Source organism: Salmo trutta, chromosome 35 (assembly GCF_901001165.1).
Source record: "Salmo trutta chromosome 35, fSalTru1.1, whole genome shotgun sequence".
Lineage (NCBI taxonomy): Eukaryota > Metazoa > Chordata > Actinopteri > Salmoniformes > Salmonidae > Salmo > Salmo trutta.
The window spans coordinates 2,279,483-2,295,051 of NC_042991.1; the positions used below are offsets into that span (position 1 = coordinate 2,279,483).

A 15,569-nucleotide genomic window follows, 5' to 3' on the forward strand; every position below is an offset into this window, starting at 1 on the left:
GGTTTTAGAAATGTGTAAAACATGAATATTCAGACCCTTTACTCAGTACCTTGTTGAAGCACCTTTGACAGCGATTACAGCCTTGAGTCTTCTTGGGTATGACGCTACCGTCATTGTAAATAAGAATGTTGTTAACTGACTTGCCTAGTTAAATTAAGGTAAAATAAAACATTTAATAAAAATACAAGTTGGCACACCTGTATTTGAGGAGTTTCTCGCATTCTTCTCTGCAGATCCTCTCAAGCTCTGTCAGGTTGGATGGGGAGTGTCACTGCAAAGCAATTTTTCAGGTCTTTCCAGAGATGTTCGATTGGGTTCAAGTCTGGGCTCTGGCTGGGCCACTCAAGGACATTCAGAGACTTGTCCTGAAGCCACTCCTGTGTTGTCTTGGCTGTGTGCTTAGGGTCGTTGTCCTGTTGGAAGGTGAACGTTCACCCCAGTCTGAGGTCCTGAGTGCTCTTGGAGCAGGGTTTCATCAAGGACCTCTCGGTACTTTGCTCTGTTCATCTTTCCCTTGAGCCTGACTAGTCTCCCAGTCCGCGCCGCTGAAAAACATGACCACAGCATGATGCTGCCACCACCATGCTTCACCATAGGGATTTCCTCCAGACATGACACTTGGCATACAGGCTAAAGAGAATCTTGGTTTCATCAGACCAGAGAATCTCATTTCTCATGGTCTGAGAGTCCTTTAGGTGCCTTTTGGCAAACTCCAAGTGGGCTGTCATGTGCCTTTTACTGAGGAGTGGCTTCCGACTGGCAACTCTACCATAAAGGCTTGATTGGCGGAGTGCTGCAGAGATGGTTGTCCTTCTGGAAGGTTCTCCCATCTCCACAGAGAAACTCTGGAGTTCTGTCAGAGTGTCAATCGGGTTCTTGGTCACCTCCCTGACTAAGGCCCTTCTCCCCCGATAGCTCAGTTTGGCCGGGCGGCCAGCTCTAGAAAGAGTCTTGGTGGTTTCAAACTTCTTCCATTTAAGAATGATGGAGGCCACTGTGTCCTTGGGGACCTTCAACTCTGCATTACCTTATTGGTATCCTTCCCCAGATCTGTGCCTCGACACAATCCTGTCTCGGAGCTCTTCCTTCCGTTGTTTGGTTTTTGCTCTGACATGCAGTCAACTGTAGGACCTTATATAGACCAATATGTGTCTTTTCAAATCATGTCCAATCAATTGAATTTACCACAGGTGGACTCTAAACAAGTTGTAGAAACATCTCAAGGATGATCAATGAAGACAGGATGCACCTGAGCTCAATTTCGAGTCTCATAGCAAAGGGTCTGAATACTTATGTAAATACGGGTATTTGTTTTTAATACATTTGCAAAACATTCTAAAAACCTGCTTTTGCGTTGTCATTATGGGTTATTGTGTGTAGATTGATGAGGAAAACATTTTCTTTGATCAATTTTAGAATAAGGCTGTAACGTAACTAAATGTGGAAAAAGGGGTCTGAACACTTTCTGAATATATACAGTGTGGAAGATGTATTTGTCATCGGTATGTACACTTATATCCAACCTGTATCCTAAAGAGAAAATAAACTTTACCCTCCTTTAAGTAAACAAGCAGTCATGTTTCAATCACATGCATCAAGCAGCCCATTTCCTAGTCATTTAACCAGGACCAAGTCAATGAAGAACCTGCTATCATTCTCAGTGTATTGAGGTGTTGGCTGAGGGGCTTCAACGGCCAGTAGCAGCTACAAAGAGAGCATGTTGTAACCATGAGCTGTTCCCACACCGCTGAGACACAGAGTTAACTGGGCGAAATTAATTCACTTTCCTGCTGCCAAGATATTTCCCAGGGTACCAGGGGGCAAGAAGCCAACTTCATTTGACTTCATGACCCAGTTTCACTGGCTTATTGGAAAACTAGGGGGGGGGGGGCACACACCCCTGCACACACTGAAAACTCAGTAACCCAGTCATGTGTTTTACACTAACGACCAGCACTTTAAAACATTATGTCATATTTATTAGACAAATAGGACTCTCTTTTCCTTTAGAATCAATACACACATACCGGTAGGCATGAGAATTCAAGACTGCCTCAATGGACACTGACACACACGCACACAGAGAGAACCTTTATTCAGATTTTCTGCTGTGCAAACTGAATGGGTATAGGAGTTACTTTCCAGATTGCAAGATTGAGAAGACAAAAGGAATTCTAATATTATTAGGCAAACAATTATTTTCAGGCAATCATGCAAATCTGACTGCACTCACCTAGTCTCACCTCCCCCTCACCCCACCAATATCCATCCCTCAATTAATTTATCCCCTAAGAATGTTTACCATTCTGAGTTTTTGTTTCTCCCTTGCCTGTCTAATTTCTGCAGCATCCAAAGTCATCTGGAAGGCAGAAGCAATGACACAGGGTTATTGCCTCATTCAGAGGGTTCACTGGGCCTCCCAAATCACATCTAGTGATTTGCTAAATCAATCAATCAAATATATTTATAAAGTCCTTCTTACATCAGCTGATGTCAAAGTGCTGTACAGAAACCCAGCCTAAAACCCCAAACAGCAAGCAATGCTGGTGGAGAAGCATGGTGGCTAGGAAAAACTCACTAGAAAGGTCCTCTCTAGGAAGAAACCTAGAGAGGAACCAGGCTATGAGGGGTGGCCAGTCCTCTTCTGGCTGTGCCGGGTGGAGATTATAACAGAACATGGCCAATATATTAAAATGTTCATAGATGACCAGCAGGTTCAAATAATAATAATCACAGCTATATTCATCTGCCTTTCATTAGGGACTTGATTAAAGCCCCATGGCTAGTCACAGGGAGAACAGAAAGAGACCTGCCTGCCTGCTGCATATCTGGCACATTTCAGATGCAACATGCAAAATAATATGCTCGAAAAACAAACATAGGGATGTGACATCCGATCAGGATTCAGAGGAAAACATTGGGGGCTTCTGAAATGCAATATGTAATATGGAAATGTAATTACTAACCTTGTGCATATTGGGGGCATTATCTGAATTGCAATATGAATGAATAATATGATTCCAACCCAAATAGTCAGTATATTTTAAAGTAAAGTTGAAACCTGACCCAAAATAACCCCAATATCTCTTTGGGATATTAACCTATTGCTTCAGACAACAGAGTAGTGTACCTTTTTTGTCTGGGACAAAATTCAAAAACTCAGTACAGGTCATATCCCCCTTCATGTCATTCACTCCCGCAGATTACAAACAAATTTGTCGGTGGGACTTGGATGGCCTTTCTTAATGTCTGTGCAGAAGAGAATATTATAATTCTGAGCCTCTCATTGGCTGCTGGGCTCTCTCTGTGGCAGGATTGTGGGTATTGTGCATTTGTGATTTTCTGGTGTGTTCTCTATGGGGCCTGCTGAAGGGGATTGTGCATCTATGAGTAGCTGGTGTGAGTACCTTTCATCTCGTTCCTCTCCAGGTCCCTGAGTGTATGGACGAAGGCCATCTGAGAGTTGTTGAGAGCCCAGCTCTTATGCAACACCTCCGCCACCACTATGTACTTATGGCCCTGAGAGAACGAGAGACAACAGTCATCAACAACAAAAACAACAACACACAAACAAGTACACCTCTGCCTGCCCTGCACTATACACACTACCTTCAAATTCAGGGAATACAGTCAACAATTATAGCTATAGCAGTTATAGCATTTCGGTCTGAGACGAGAGAGAAAGAGAAAAACATAACAACACAACCGCCACAGATAATCATCAGCCGCACCTAAGCCACTGTTAGTGATACAGTATGTACTGAGTCACAGAGATAGACACAGTAAATATCACATTTAGTTAGTTTTTCCTTTGGGATGATTTAGATACATGTATAACAGTTCTAACAGTATGCTGTTTAAAGTGGTGTAAAAGCAGTTTGCCAGTGAGCATCAATATGTTAGTGTAGGGGCCACCAGCATCTTGATCATTGACTGGGGCTCCAAGCCACTATAATCAAGATCAATACCTCTTCATTCTGATCTGTCGTACCTGAACATCACTCCATCTGATCAAAGGTTGGGCTCCCGAGTGGCGCACCGGTCTGAGGCACTGCATTTCAGTGCTAGAGGCGTCATTACAGACCCTGGTTCGATTCCAGGCTGTATCACAACCGGTCGTAATTGGGAGTCCCATAGGGCGGCGCACAATTGGCCCAGCGTCGTCCGGGTTTGGCCGGGGTAGGCCGTCATTGTAAATAAGAATTTGTTCTTAACTGACTTGCCTAGTTAAATAAAGGTTAAATCATTTTTTTAAAAAGAGGTTCGCTATTAGCTCATTAATATTGATGCTACAGGGTTGTTTTTGCTGCTGTTTGATGTAACAGAGTTGAGAGAATGCTCAATAATCTGCCTTTCACCCAAAGACAGCGATGTCCATTGAAGGGTACAAAGTGACTCAGATAAACAGTAACTGAGTGTGTGTGAACCAAACTTTCCGATACGGTCTGTGTGACTAACAGGGGAGCCTGTGAGGTCTGGCAGCAAAATCAGTAGTGACTCATAAATCATGTCAAAATCAGAGCCTCCCTGATAGGTAGAGAGATAAGAGAGCAAACAATAACAAAACAACTCCCCAATTCTTCTGTATCTTAACTCCACATCCAACTCTTTCCTTCCTACGTCCCCTCCTCCAGAGTGTGTGTGTGTGTGTTACAGCAGAATCTTTTATATGGGCGATGGTTGAAAGGTGAGCTGTCAGCGGTGATACCATAGTCTCCATGGGTGGCTGGGTCTGGGTGAGAGGCTGGTTCTGGGTCTGGTCGGTCAGGTGGGGAGTCTCCATGGACATGCCTTCCTGGCCCCCTCCTCCCTGGGTAGAGCCTGTCACTCTGGCCTCTTCCTGGATCTGCTTTCCATCCGCCTGGGGGGGTCCGCAGGAGGCGGCTGTGACACGCAAAACACAATATTGATTTTCATAGATATTCCAAAAAACAAAATAAGAATAGAAAGAAAAATGTCAGCAAACGGCTTTAGACCTTTCAGAAAGATGAACGTGAGAGGAAACATGGATTGAGAGAGCAGTCTTGGACAGTCAGGGTTTTTGCCTGTCTGTGTGTCAGAGTATTTTAGTGGCAATAACAAAATCGGTCAAACCAGTCAAAATGCTTTTGCAGTATCTTGACTTGTGTGTGTCTTAGTCTTAAAACTTGACACATCTACCTTTAAGGGGAGTCGACCAGGTTCTTTCACAGTATTATACACTAATGGAAAACTGTAATTTAAATGGTAATTTGGGGTATTATTAACAGTAAAAATTGTACTCTGAAATGGTTTACTGCAGTATACTGTAAATTATGGTGCATTGTGGGAAAATGTCATGGGCAGGGAAAGAATTACTGTATTTCAAATGGTACTGTAATTCCACCCTACTGAAAACAGTACAGTATCTTTGGAGCGCCAAAAACGTTTTGATCATTAGTAGGTGCATGGTTTTGTTGTTTCTGGCTCATTAACATATGTGGAGGCGTGCCTTATAAGAGGCTATATTAGTTATACACATGAGTGAGGTTGCTGTAAGAATTTGAATTACAATGTAACATGTAAAGGGGACAGATTGGAGTGGCTGCCAGTCTTAAACGTTAAATGGTTGAGCGTTTTGCCCCGTAGTCACCGCCAGTTTGGATGCCTTTGTTAAGGCCTCTAGAAGTGCAAGTCATATAAAACACCAAATATTCATGTTGTAATGTGCAAACACTATACCTAGCATCCAAGCTGCTTGCACCAATCCCTTGTAATTACAATAAAATACAAAACACCTCCACTCATTCATTCATTCAGATTATTTTACGGTATTGTACTGTTTGTCATAACACAGTACTTGCTTTGATACCGTATTTACAGTAGACGTACAGAATTGTACTTTCCACTGAGCATGCCTGTTACTGTGAAATTCACAGCAACCCCTTTACAGTGTACATACTAAAATGTTCATATGCAGGTTAGATTTAATATTCGCTTTTCTATCATTTGTCCCCTGACCAACTCACTAATAACAAATTACACAACTCTGAGAGACTCTTATCCCCTTGCCCAACCCTACAGGGAACATTCACCCTCAATTGTTGTTTACTCTCCCCTCAGTAAAGTTTAAGTAGCAGTAAACAGCATTGTTGATTAATGTTGTGCCTTCCAGACTGGATCTGATTGTGATTGACAGGTTGGCTGCAGGCCTGGCTGATAGACAATTCATTGATTCAAATCAAATTATATTTGTCACATACACATGTTTAGCAGATGCGGGTGTAGCGAAATGCTTGTGTTTCAAGCTCCAACAGTGCAGTAATATCTAACAATTCATAACAATACACACAACCTAAAAGTTAAAGAATGGAATTAAGGAATATATAAATATTAGGATGAGCAATGTCAGAGTGGCATAGACTAAATACAGTAGAATAGAATACAGTATATACATGAGATGAGTAAAGCAAAATATGTAAACATTATTAAAGTGACTAGCGTTCAATTATTAAAAGTGGCCAGTGATTTCAAGTCTACGTATATGGGACAGCAGCCTCTAAGATGCAGGGTTATGTAACCACTTGGAAGCCACTTAGTGATGGCTATTTAACAGTCTGATGGCCTCAAAGTCTCTCGGTCCCAACTTCGATGCACCTATACTGACCTCGCCTTCAAGATGATAGCGGGGTGAACAGACAGTGGCTCGGGTGGTTGTTGCCCTTGATGATCTTTTTGTCCTTCCTATGACATCGGGTGCTGTAGGTGTCCTGGAGGGCAGGTAGTTTGCCCTCGATGATGCGTTGGGCAGACCGCACCACCCTCTGGAGTCCCCTGTGGTTGCGGCCGATGCAGTTGCCATACCAGGCGGTAATACAGCCCGACAGGATGCTCTCAATTGTGCATCTGTAAAAGTTTGTGAGGGTTTTAAGTGCCAAGCCAAATTTCTTCAGCCTCCTGAGGTTGAAGAGGCACTGTTGCGCCTTCCTCACCACACTGTCTGTGTGGATGGACCATTTCAGATCGTCAGTGATGTGTACGCCGAAGAACTTGAAGCTTTCCACCTGCTCCACTGCGGTCCCATTGATGTGGATAGGGGAGTGCTCCCTCTGCTGTTTCCTGAAGTCCGCGATCAGCTCCTTTGTTTCGTCGACATTGAGTGAGAGGTTATTTTCCTGGCACCACACTCCCAGGGCCCTCACCTCCTCTCTGTAAGCTGTCTCGTCATTGTTGGTAATCAGTTCTACTATTGTTGTGTCGTCTGCAAACTTGATGATTGAGTTGGAAGTGTGCATGGCCACGCAGTCATGGGTGAACAGGGAATACAGGAGGGGGCTGAGCACACACCCTTGTGGGGCCCCAGTGTTGAGCATCAGCGAAGTAGAGATGTTGTTTCCTACCTTTGCCACCTGGGGGCAGCCTGTCAGGAAGTCCAGGACCCAGTCGCACAGGTCGGTGTTCAGACCCAGGGCACCGAGCTTAATGATGAGCTTGGAGGGTACTATGGTGTTGAATGCTGAGCTATAGTCAATGGACAGCATTCTTAAATAGGTATTTCTGTCCAGATGGGATATGGCAGCGTGCAGTGCGATTGCATCTTCTGTGGACCTGTTAGGGCGGTATGTAACCTGAAGTGGGTCTAGGGTGGCCGGTAAGGTAGAGGTGATATGATCCTTACGTAGCCTCTCAAAGCACTTCATGATGACAGAGTGCTACGGGTCGATAGTCATTTTAGTTCAGTTACCTTTGCCTTCTTGGGTACAGGAACAATGGTGGACATCTTGAAGAAAATGGGGACAGTAGACTGGGATAGGGAGAGATTGAATATGTCCGTAAACACTCCAGCCAGCTGGTCTGCGCATGCTCTGAGGACGCGGCTAGGGATTCCGTCTGGGCTGGCAGCATTGCGAGGGTTAACACGCTTAAATGTCTTACTCACGTTGGCCACGGAGAAGGAGAGCCCACAGTCCTTGGTAGCAGGCCATGTCGGTGGCACTGTGTTAACCTCAAAGCGGGCAAAGAAGGTGTTTAGCTTGTCCCGGAAGCAAGCCGTCGGTGTCTGTGAAGTGGCTGGTTTTCCATTTGTAGTTCGTGATTGTCTGTAAACCCTGCCACATACAGTACCAGTCAAAAGTTTGGACACACCTACTCATTCCAGGGTTTTTCTTTATTTGTACTATTTTCTACATTGTAGAACAATAGTGAAGACAATAAAACTATGAAATAACACATACGGAAAAATGTAGTAACCGAAAAAGTGTTAAACAGATCAAAAATATACAGTGGCAAGAAAAAGTATGTGAGCCCTTTGGAAATACCTGGATATCTGAATAAATCGGTCATAAAATGTTGTTATCTGATCTTCATCTAGGTCATAACAATAGACAAACACAGTCTGTTTAAACTAATAACACACAAACAATTACACGTTTTCATGTCTTTATTGAACACACTGTAAACATTCACAGTGCAGTGTGGGAAAAGTATATGAACCCTTGGATTTAATAACTGGTTGACCCTCCTTTGGCAGCAATAACCTCAACCAAGCGTTTTCAGCAGTTGTGATTCAGACCTGCACAACGGTCAGGAGGAATTTTGGACCACTCCTCTTTACAAAACTGTTCAAGTTCAGCAATATCTTTGGGATGACTGGTGTGAACTGCTTGAGGTCATGCCACAGCATCTCAATCGGGTTGAGGTCAGGACTCTGACTGGGCCACTCCAGCTTTATGCAAGGCAATACTTCTTAATCTTAGGTCTTCTGAGATCTTTTGTTCGAGGCATCAGGCAATGCTTCTTGTGAATAGCAAACTCTAATTTTGTGAGTGTTTTTTTTATAGGGCAAGGCAGCTCTAACCAACATCTCCAATCTTGTCTCATTGATTGGACTCCTAACTAATAGGACTCCTGACTCCAATGAGCTTTTGGAGAAGTCATTAGCCTTGGGGTGCACATACTTTTTCTAACCTACACTGTGAATGTTTAAATGATGTATTCAATATAGACAAAAAAAAATACAAAGTTATTAGTTTAAGCACACTATGTGTGTCTATTGTTGACAAGCTAGGGGTGGGTATACAGAAGAAGATGGCCCTATTTGGTAAAAGACCAAGTCCATATTATGTCAAGAACAGCCCAAATAAGCAAAGAGAAATGACAGTCCATGAAAGTTTCTTCAAGTTCAGTCGTAAAAACCATCAAGCGCTATGATGAAAGGAAGTCCCAGAGTAAACTCTGCTGTAGAGGATAGAGTTAGAGTTAACTGCACCTCAGATTGCAGCCCAAATAAATGCTTACAGAGTTCAAGTAACAGACACATCTCAACATCAACTGTTTAGAGGAGACTGCGTGAATCAGGCCTTCATGGTTGAATTGCTGCAAAGAAACCACAACTAAAGGAGACCAAAAAGAAGGGACTTGTTTGAGCCAAGAAACACGGGCAATGGACATTAGACGGTGGAAACCTGTCCTTTGGTCTGATGAGTCCAAATTTGAGATTTTTGGTTACAACCGCTGTCTTTGTGAGACGCAGAGTAGGTGAACGGATGATCTCTGCATGAGTGGTTCCCACTGTGAAGAATGTAGGAAGAGGTGTGATGGTGTGTGGGTGCTTTCCTGGTGACACTGTCAGTGATTTATTTAGAATTTAAGGCATAACCAGCATGGCTACCACAGCATTCTGCAGTGATACACCATCCCATCTGGTTTGCGCTTAGTGGGACTATCATTTGTTTTTCAACAGGACAATGACCCAACACACCTCCAGCCTGTGTAAGGACTATTTGACAAAGAAGGAGAGTGATGGAGTGCTGCATCAGATGACCTGGCCTCCACAATCACCCGACATCAACCCAATTGAGATGATTTGGGATGATTTGGACTGCAGAGTGAAGGAAAAGCAACCAACAAGTGCTCAGCATATGTGGGAACTCCTTCAAGACTATTGGAAAAGCATTCCAGGTGAAGCTGGTTGAGAGAATGCCAGGAAAGTGAAAAGCTGTCAGAGGCAAAGGGTGGCTACTTTGAAGAATCTAAAATAAGAATCTAAAATATACACTTTTTTGGTTACTACATGATTCCATGTGTTATTTCATAGTTTTGATGTCTTCACTATTATTCTACAATGTAGAAAATAGTAAAATAAAGAAAAACACTTGAATGAGTAGATGTGTCGAAACTTTTGACTGGTACTGTACGTCTCATGTCTGAGCCTTTGAATTACGACTCCACGTTGTCTATATACTGACGTTGGCCTGTTTTGATTGCCTTACGGAGGGAATAACTATACTGTTTGTATTCAGCCATATTCCAAGTCACCTTGCCATGGTTTGCGCTTTCAGTTTTGCGCGAATGCTGCCATTTATCCACGGTTTCTGGTTAGGGTAGGTTTTAATAGTCACAGTGGGTACAACATCTCCTATAAACTTCCTGATAAACTCAGCCCCCGTATCCATGTATTTGTCGATGTTATTCTTAGAGGCTACCCGGAACATATCCCAGTCCACGTGATCAAAACAATTTTGAAGCGTGGATTACGATTGGACAGACCAGCGTTGAATAGTCCTTAGCATGGGTAGTTTCTTTTTGAGTTTCTGCCAATAGGAAGGGAGGAGCAAAATGGAGTCATGATCAGATTTACTGAAGGGAGGGCGGGGGAGGGCTTTGTAGACATTTCGAAAAGCTGAGTAGCAGTGGTCTAATGTTTTCTCAGAGCGAGTGATACATTCAATGTGTTGGTAAGAACTTCGGAAGCGTTTTCCTCAAATTGACTTTGTTAAAATCCCCAGCTACAATAAATGCAGCCTCAGGATATGTGGTTTCCAGTTTGCATGAAGTCCAGTGAAGTTCTTTGAGGGCCGTCGTGATATCGGCTTGAGAGTGAAAATCCACGCCTGTGACTATAACCGAAGAGAATTCTCTTGGGAGGTAATACGGACGTCACTTGATTGTGAGGTATTCTAGGTCGGGTGAACAAAAGGACTTGAGTTTCTGTATGTTAACACAATCACACCATGAGTGGTTAATCATGAACATACACCCCCACCTTTCTTCTTCCCGGAGGGGTTATTCCTGTTTGCGCGATATACTGAGAACCCTGCTGGCTGTATGGACAAAGACAGTATATCCCGAGAGAGCCAGGGCATTTTTAAAGGCTGCCAAACAGACAGACATCACCATGGCGTGATGCCGCTGCGGTGTTCACAGTGTGGCCGAGAGAGTGAAAGGCTGGCACTGCAGAATCTGAGCAGGAAATGCACAGTCACCATTACACTGACAACAAATGGGTAATATCATACACTCGCATAAACAGAATACCTTACCCTCCCCTACGTATGTATTTGGACAGTGATGCTAAAATGTTAAATGTGGCTCTATACTCCAGCATTTTGGATTCAAGATCAATTGTTTCATTTGCAGTGACAGTGCAGAATGTCACCTTTTATTTGAGGTTATTTCCATTCATATCTGATGTACCATTTAGAAATTAAAGCACTTTATAGATCAAGTCCCCCCATTTGAAAATGTTATAAGATGTCCACAGTATTTGGACAAATTTCACTTATAGTGTACCAAAGTAGTCAAAAGTGAAAGTAGCTGGTCCTATATTCCCAGCACGCAATTCAATTTTTTTTATTTATTTAACCTTTATTTAACTAGGCAACTCAGTTATGAACAAATTCTTATTTACAATGACAGCCTACCGGGGAACTGTGGGTTAACTGCCTTGTTCAGGGGCAGAACAACAGATTTTAACCAGCCTTTCGGTTACTGGCCCAACGCTCTAACCACTAGGCTACCTGCCACCCCCAATGACTACATCAAGCTTGTGACTCTACAAACTCGTTAGATGCATTTGTTTTGGTTGTGTTTTGGGTTGATGACTGGAGGAAATGTTTTTCTAAGTGAGTAGATGAGATGTTTCTGAAAGTAACAGTACGGAGAACGGAGAAAAAAAATGTATGAAATATATGAAATGCATGCATTCACTACTGTAAGTCGCTCTGGATAAGAGCGTCTGCTAAATGACCAAAATGTAAATGTAACAGAGGCTACAACAAAGCATTACCATTACCAATAATGGGGGAGATAAGCATTTTGATCTTTGTCCCTCTGTAACTTTCTCACCCATCATCATTCACGATTCATTCATGATTATCCATAATCATGGTCGCATCATGTAGAAATGTTCAAACATTTTCTATTCTTACTTACAATAGAAGTGACTCCAAAACGACACAATACATTATTCACAATTCACTTCTTATTGGACAAAACATTATCCGAAACACAACCAACACAAGCTGCAAATGCCTCCAACAAGTTTGTAGAATCACAAGCTTGATGTAGTCATTGTGTGAAAGGAATATGGGACCAAATACTAAACATTTGACTACTTTAACCCCCATCGTGCCAACATACTTTACATACATGGATCACCAACTGGGGTCACAAAATTACAGTTAATTTGCATATTCTGTAAAACTTCAATAGAAATGTGTCCCTTCAATAATGCACAGATTTTAGTACAATCCACGTAAGTACTAAAAAGCTGATTTACCATCATTTGATTGTAGTATCATTTAGTTTTTTCGAATTTTTAAGTAAATACACATTTTGTCATATTAATGTGGTAAATACGACTGTCATGTTGATTGACAGAGTCATGAAAAATAGGAAAAATTGAATAAACCACCTTTGGGCTATGTTAAAAAAATACCTCTGGGGTCAAAATGACCCCAGTCGGTAGTATGAGGTTTTTATATTATTTATCTTTTTTTCTCTCTGCAAGGTTAGGAAGGGCCCGTAAGTTAGTCTACACCTGTTGTTTACCAAGCATGTGACAAATAACATGTGATTTGATGAGGGTTAATATACTATAAGTGAAATTTGTCCAAATACTTTCATCTTCAAACGCAGGGTCTAGATACAGTATATAAAGTGCTTTAATTTCTAATTGGTAAATCAGATATGTATAAAAAATAATAATAAACTGAAATAAAAAGATGACATTCTGTATTGTCACCTCATACGAAACATTTGATCTATCTCTAATACAAAATGCTGGAGTACTGTATATACAGCCAAATCTATCATTCATGCATCATTGTCCAAATACATACATAGACGGGAGTGTAAATCGTCATCTATCTCCAGCAAACAACGATTACGCATGTATTTGGACAGTGATGCTAAAATGGTAAATCAGGGAGTGTCTGTGTGTGTGTGAGAGAGAGGGAGGCTGGCCCTGGCCATCCGAAAGTCCCTACTCTAGGGTGTCACGTGCCTGGTGTGAGGCTAGGGACAGCGCGATTCAGACTGTGACCATGATGTACTGTACACACTGTGTATATACTGTACGATATAATGAATGGTACACTAAAACAGTTGGCTGTGAGAGCTGGCAGATCTATCTTAAAACGTTAGGTATATGGGTCTTTCTATAAATTAGGGTACCAGTGAGGATTTCCTACACTGACAACTTGTTACAGCTGCTGATAAATCATTGATAATAATCTGCAAAAAATATGTATGACACTACATTGAGATAAGGGGATCATAGCTGCTGTATATTCAATAAAATGCACGAGTTGATTTAAAACCTAACACTTTATCATGGTTGACGGCTTGATGGATTTGTTCAAAATCGCATGACATAAAACATTACTTTTCTGTCCTTGCACTTATGGCACTCGAACCCTGTAAAAATCCTGGATCAAGCTGTCGGACAGTTTTTTGTATAGAGATCTCAGAAATGCAGTGTAATTAACCAACAATGCAGTTTATGAAAGAGTTAAGAAAATACTTGAAAAATTAACTAAAGGGAAAAATAATAAAAAGTAACACATTAAATAACAATAACGAAGCTATATACAGGGAGTTGCAGTACTGTGTCAATGTGCTGGGGTACAGGTCGAGGTAATTTGTACATGTAGGTACGGGTAAAGTGACTATGCATAGATAACAGACAGCGCGTAGCAGCAGTGAAAAAAACATTGAGAGGGCCATTTGACCATTTGATTAATTGTTCAGCAGTCTTATGGCTTGGGGGTAAAAGCTGTTAAGGAGCCTTTTGGTCCTAGACTTGGTGCTCTGGTACCGCTTGCCGTGCGGTAGCAGAGAGAAAAGTCTACGACTTGGGTGACTGGAGTCTTTGACAATTTTTTGGGCATTCCTTTGACACCGCCTTGTATATACAGTTGAAGTCGGAGGTTTACATACACTTAGGTTGGAGTCATTAATACTCGTTTTTCAACCACTCCACAAATTTCTTGTTAACAAACTGTAGTTTTGGCAAGTCGGTTAGGACATCTACTTTGTGGATGACAAGTAATTTTTCCAACAATTGTTTACAGACAGATTATTTTACTTATAATTCACTGTATCACAATTCCAGTGGGTCAGAAGTGTACATACACTAAGATGACTATGCCTTTAAACAGCTTGGAAAATTCCAGAAAATGATGTCATGGCTTTAGAAGCTTCTGATAGGCTAATTGACATAATTTGAGTCAATTGGAGGTGTACCTGTGGATGTATTTCAAGGCCTTCAAACTCAGTGCCTCTTTGCTTGACATCATGGGAAAATCAAAAGAAATCAGCCAAGACCACAGAAAAAAAAAATGGAGACCGCCACAAGGCTGGTTCATCCTTGGGAGCAATTTACAAATGCCTGAAGGTACTACGTTTATCTGTACAAACAATAGTACGCAAGTATAAATACCATGGGACCACGCAGCCGTCATACCGCTCAGGAAGGAGATGGGTTCTGTCTCCTAGAGATGAATGTACTTTGGTGCGAAAAGTGCAAATCAATCCCAGAAAAACAGCAAAGGACCTTGTGAAGATTCTGGAGGAAACAGGAACAAAAGTATCTATATCCACAGTAAAACAAGTCCTATATCGACTTAACCTGAAAGGCCACTCAGCAAGGAAGAAGCCACTGCTCCAAAACCGCCATAAAAAAAAGACAGACTACGTTTTGCAACTGCACATGGAGACAAAGACCATACTTTTTGGAGAAATGTACACTGGTCTGATGAAACAAAAATATAACTGTTTGGCCATTATGACCATTGTTATGTTTCGAGGAAAAAGGGGGAGGCTTGCAAGCCAAAGAACACCATCCCAACCATGAAGCACGGGGATGGCAGCATCATGTTGTGGGGGTGCTTTGCTGCAGGAGGGTCTGGTGCACTTCACAAAACAGATGTCATCATGAGGCAGGAACATTGTGGATATATTGAAGCAACATCTCAAGACATCAGTCAGGAAGTTAAAGCTTGGTTGTAAATGGGTCTTCCAAATGGAAAATGACCCCAAGCATACTTCCAAAGTTGTGGCAAAATGGCTTAAGGACAACAAAGTCAAGGTATTGGAGTGGCCATCACGAAGCCCTGACCTAATTCGTTTAGAAACTGTGTGGGCAGAACTGAAAAAGCGTGTGCGAGCAAGGAGGTCTACAAACCTGACTCAGTTACACAAGCTCTGTCAGGCAGAATGGGCCAAAATTCACCCAACTTATTGTGGGAAGCTTGTGGAAGGCAACCTGAAACATTTGACCAAAGTTAATTAAACAATTTAACCTGTTAGGGAATAGGGGGCAGTATTGA

General features: G+C 42.1%; 1 protein-coding gene across 5 annotated transcripts in view; it reads right to left on the minus strand.

Annotated features, from left to right (window-relative positions):
* Nucleotides 1-15,569, minus strand: part of adgb (androglobin) — a 111,913-nt gene that overhangs the window by 12,364 nt on the left and 83,980 nt on the right. For all 5 annotated transcript variants that reach the window (XM_029732969.1, XM_029732970.1, XM_029732968.1 and 2 more), the window contains 2 exons: nucleotides 4,709-4,884; nucleotides 3,408-3,519 (listed from right to left, as the gene is read on the minus strand). In XM_029732969.1, the coding sequence (XP_029588829.1) occupies nucleotides 3,408-3,519; nucleotides 4,709-4,884 (288 nt within the window). The remainder of the gene's footprint in view (nucleotides 1-3,407; nucleotides 3,520-4,708; nucleotides 4,885-15,569) is intronic.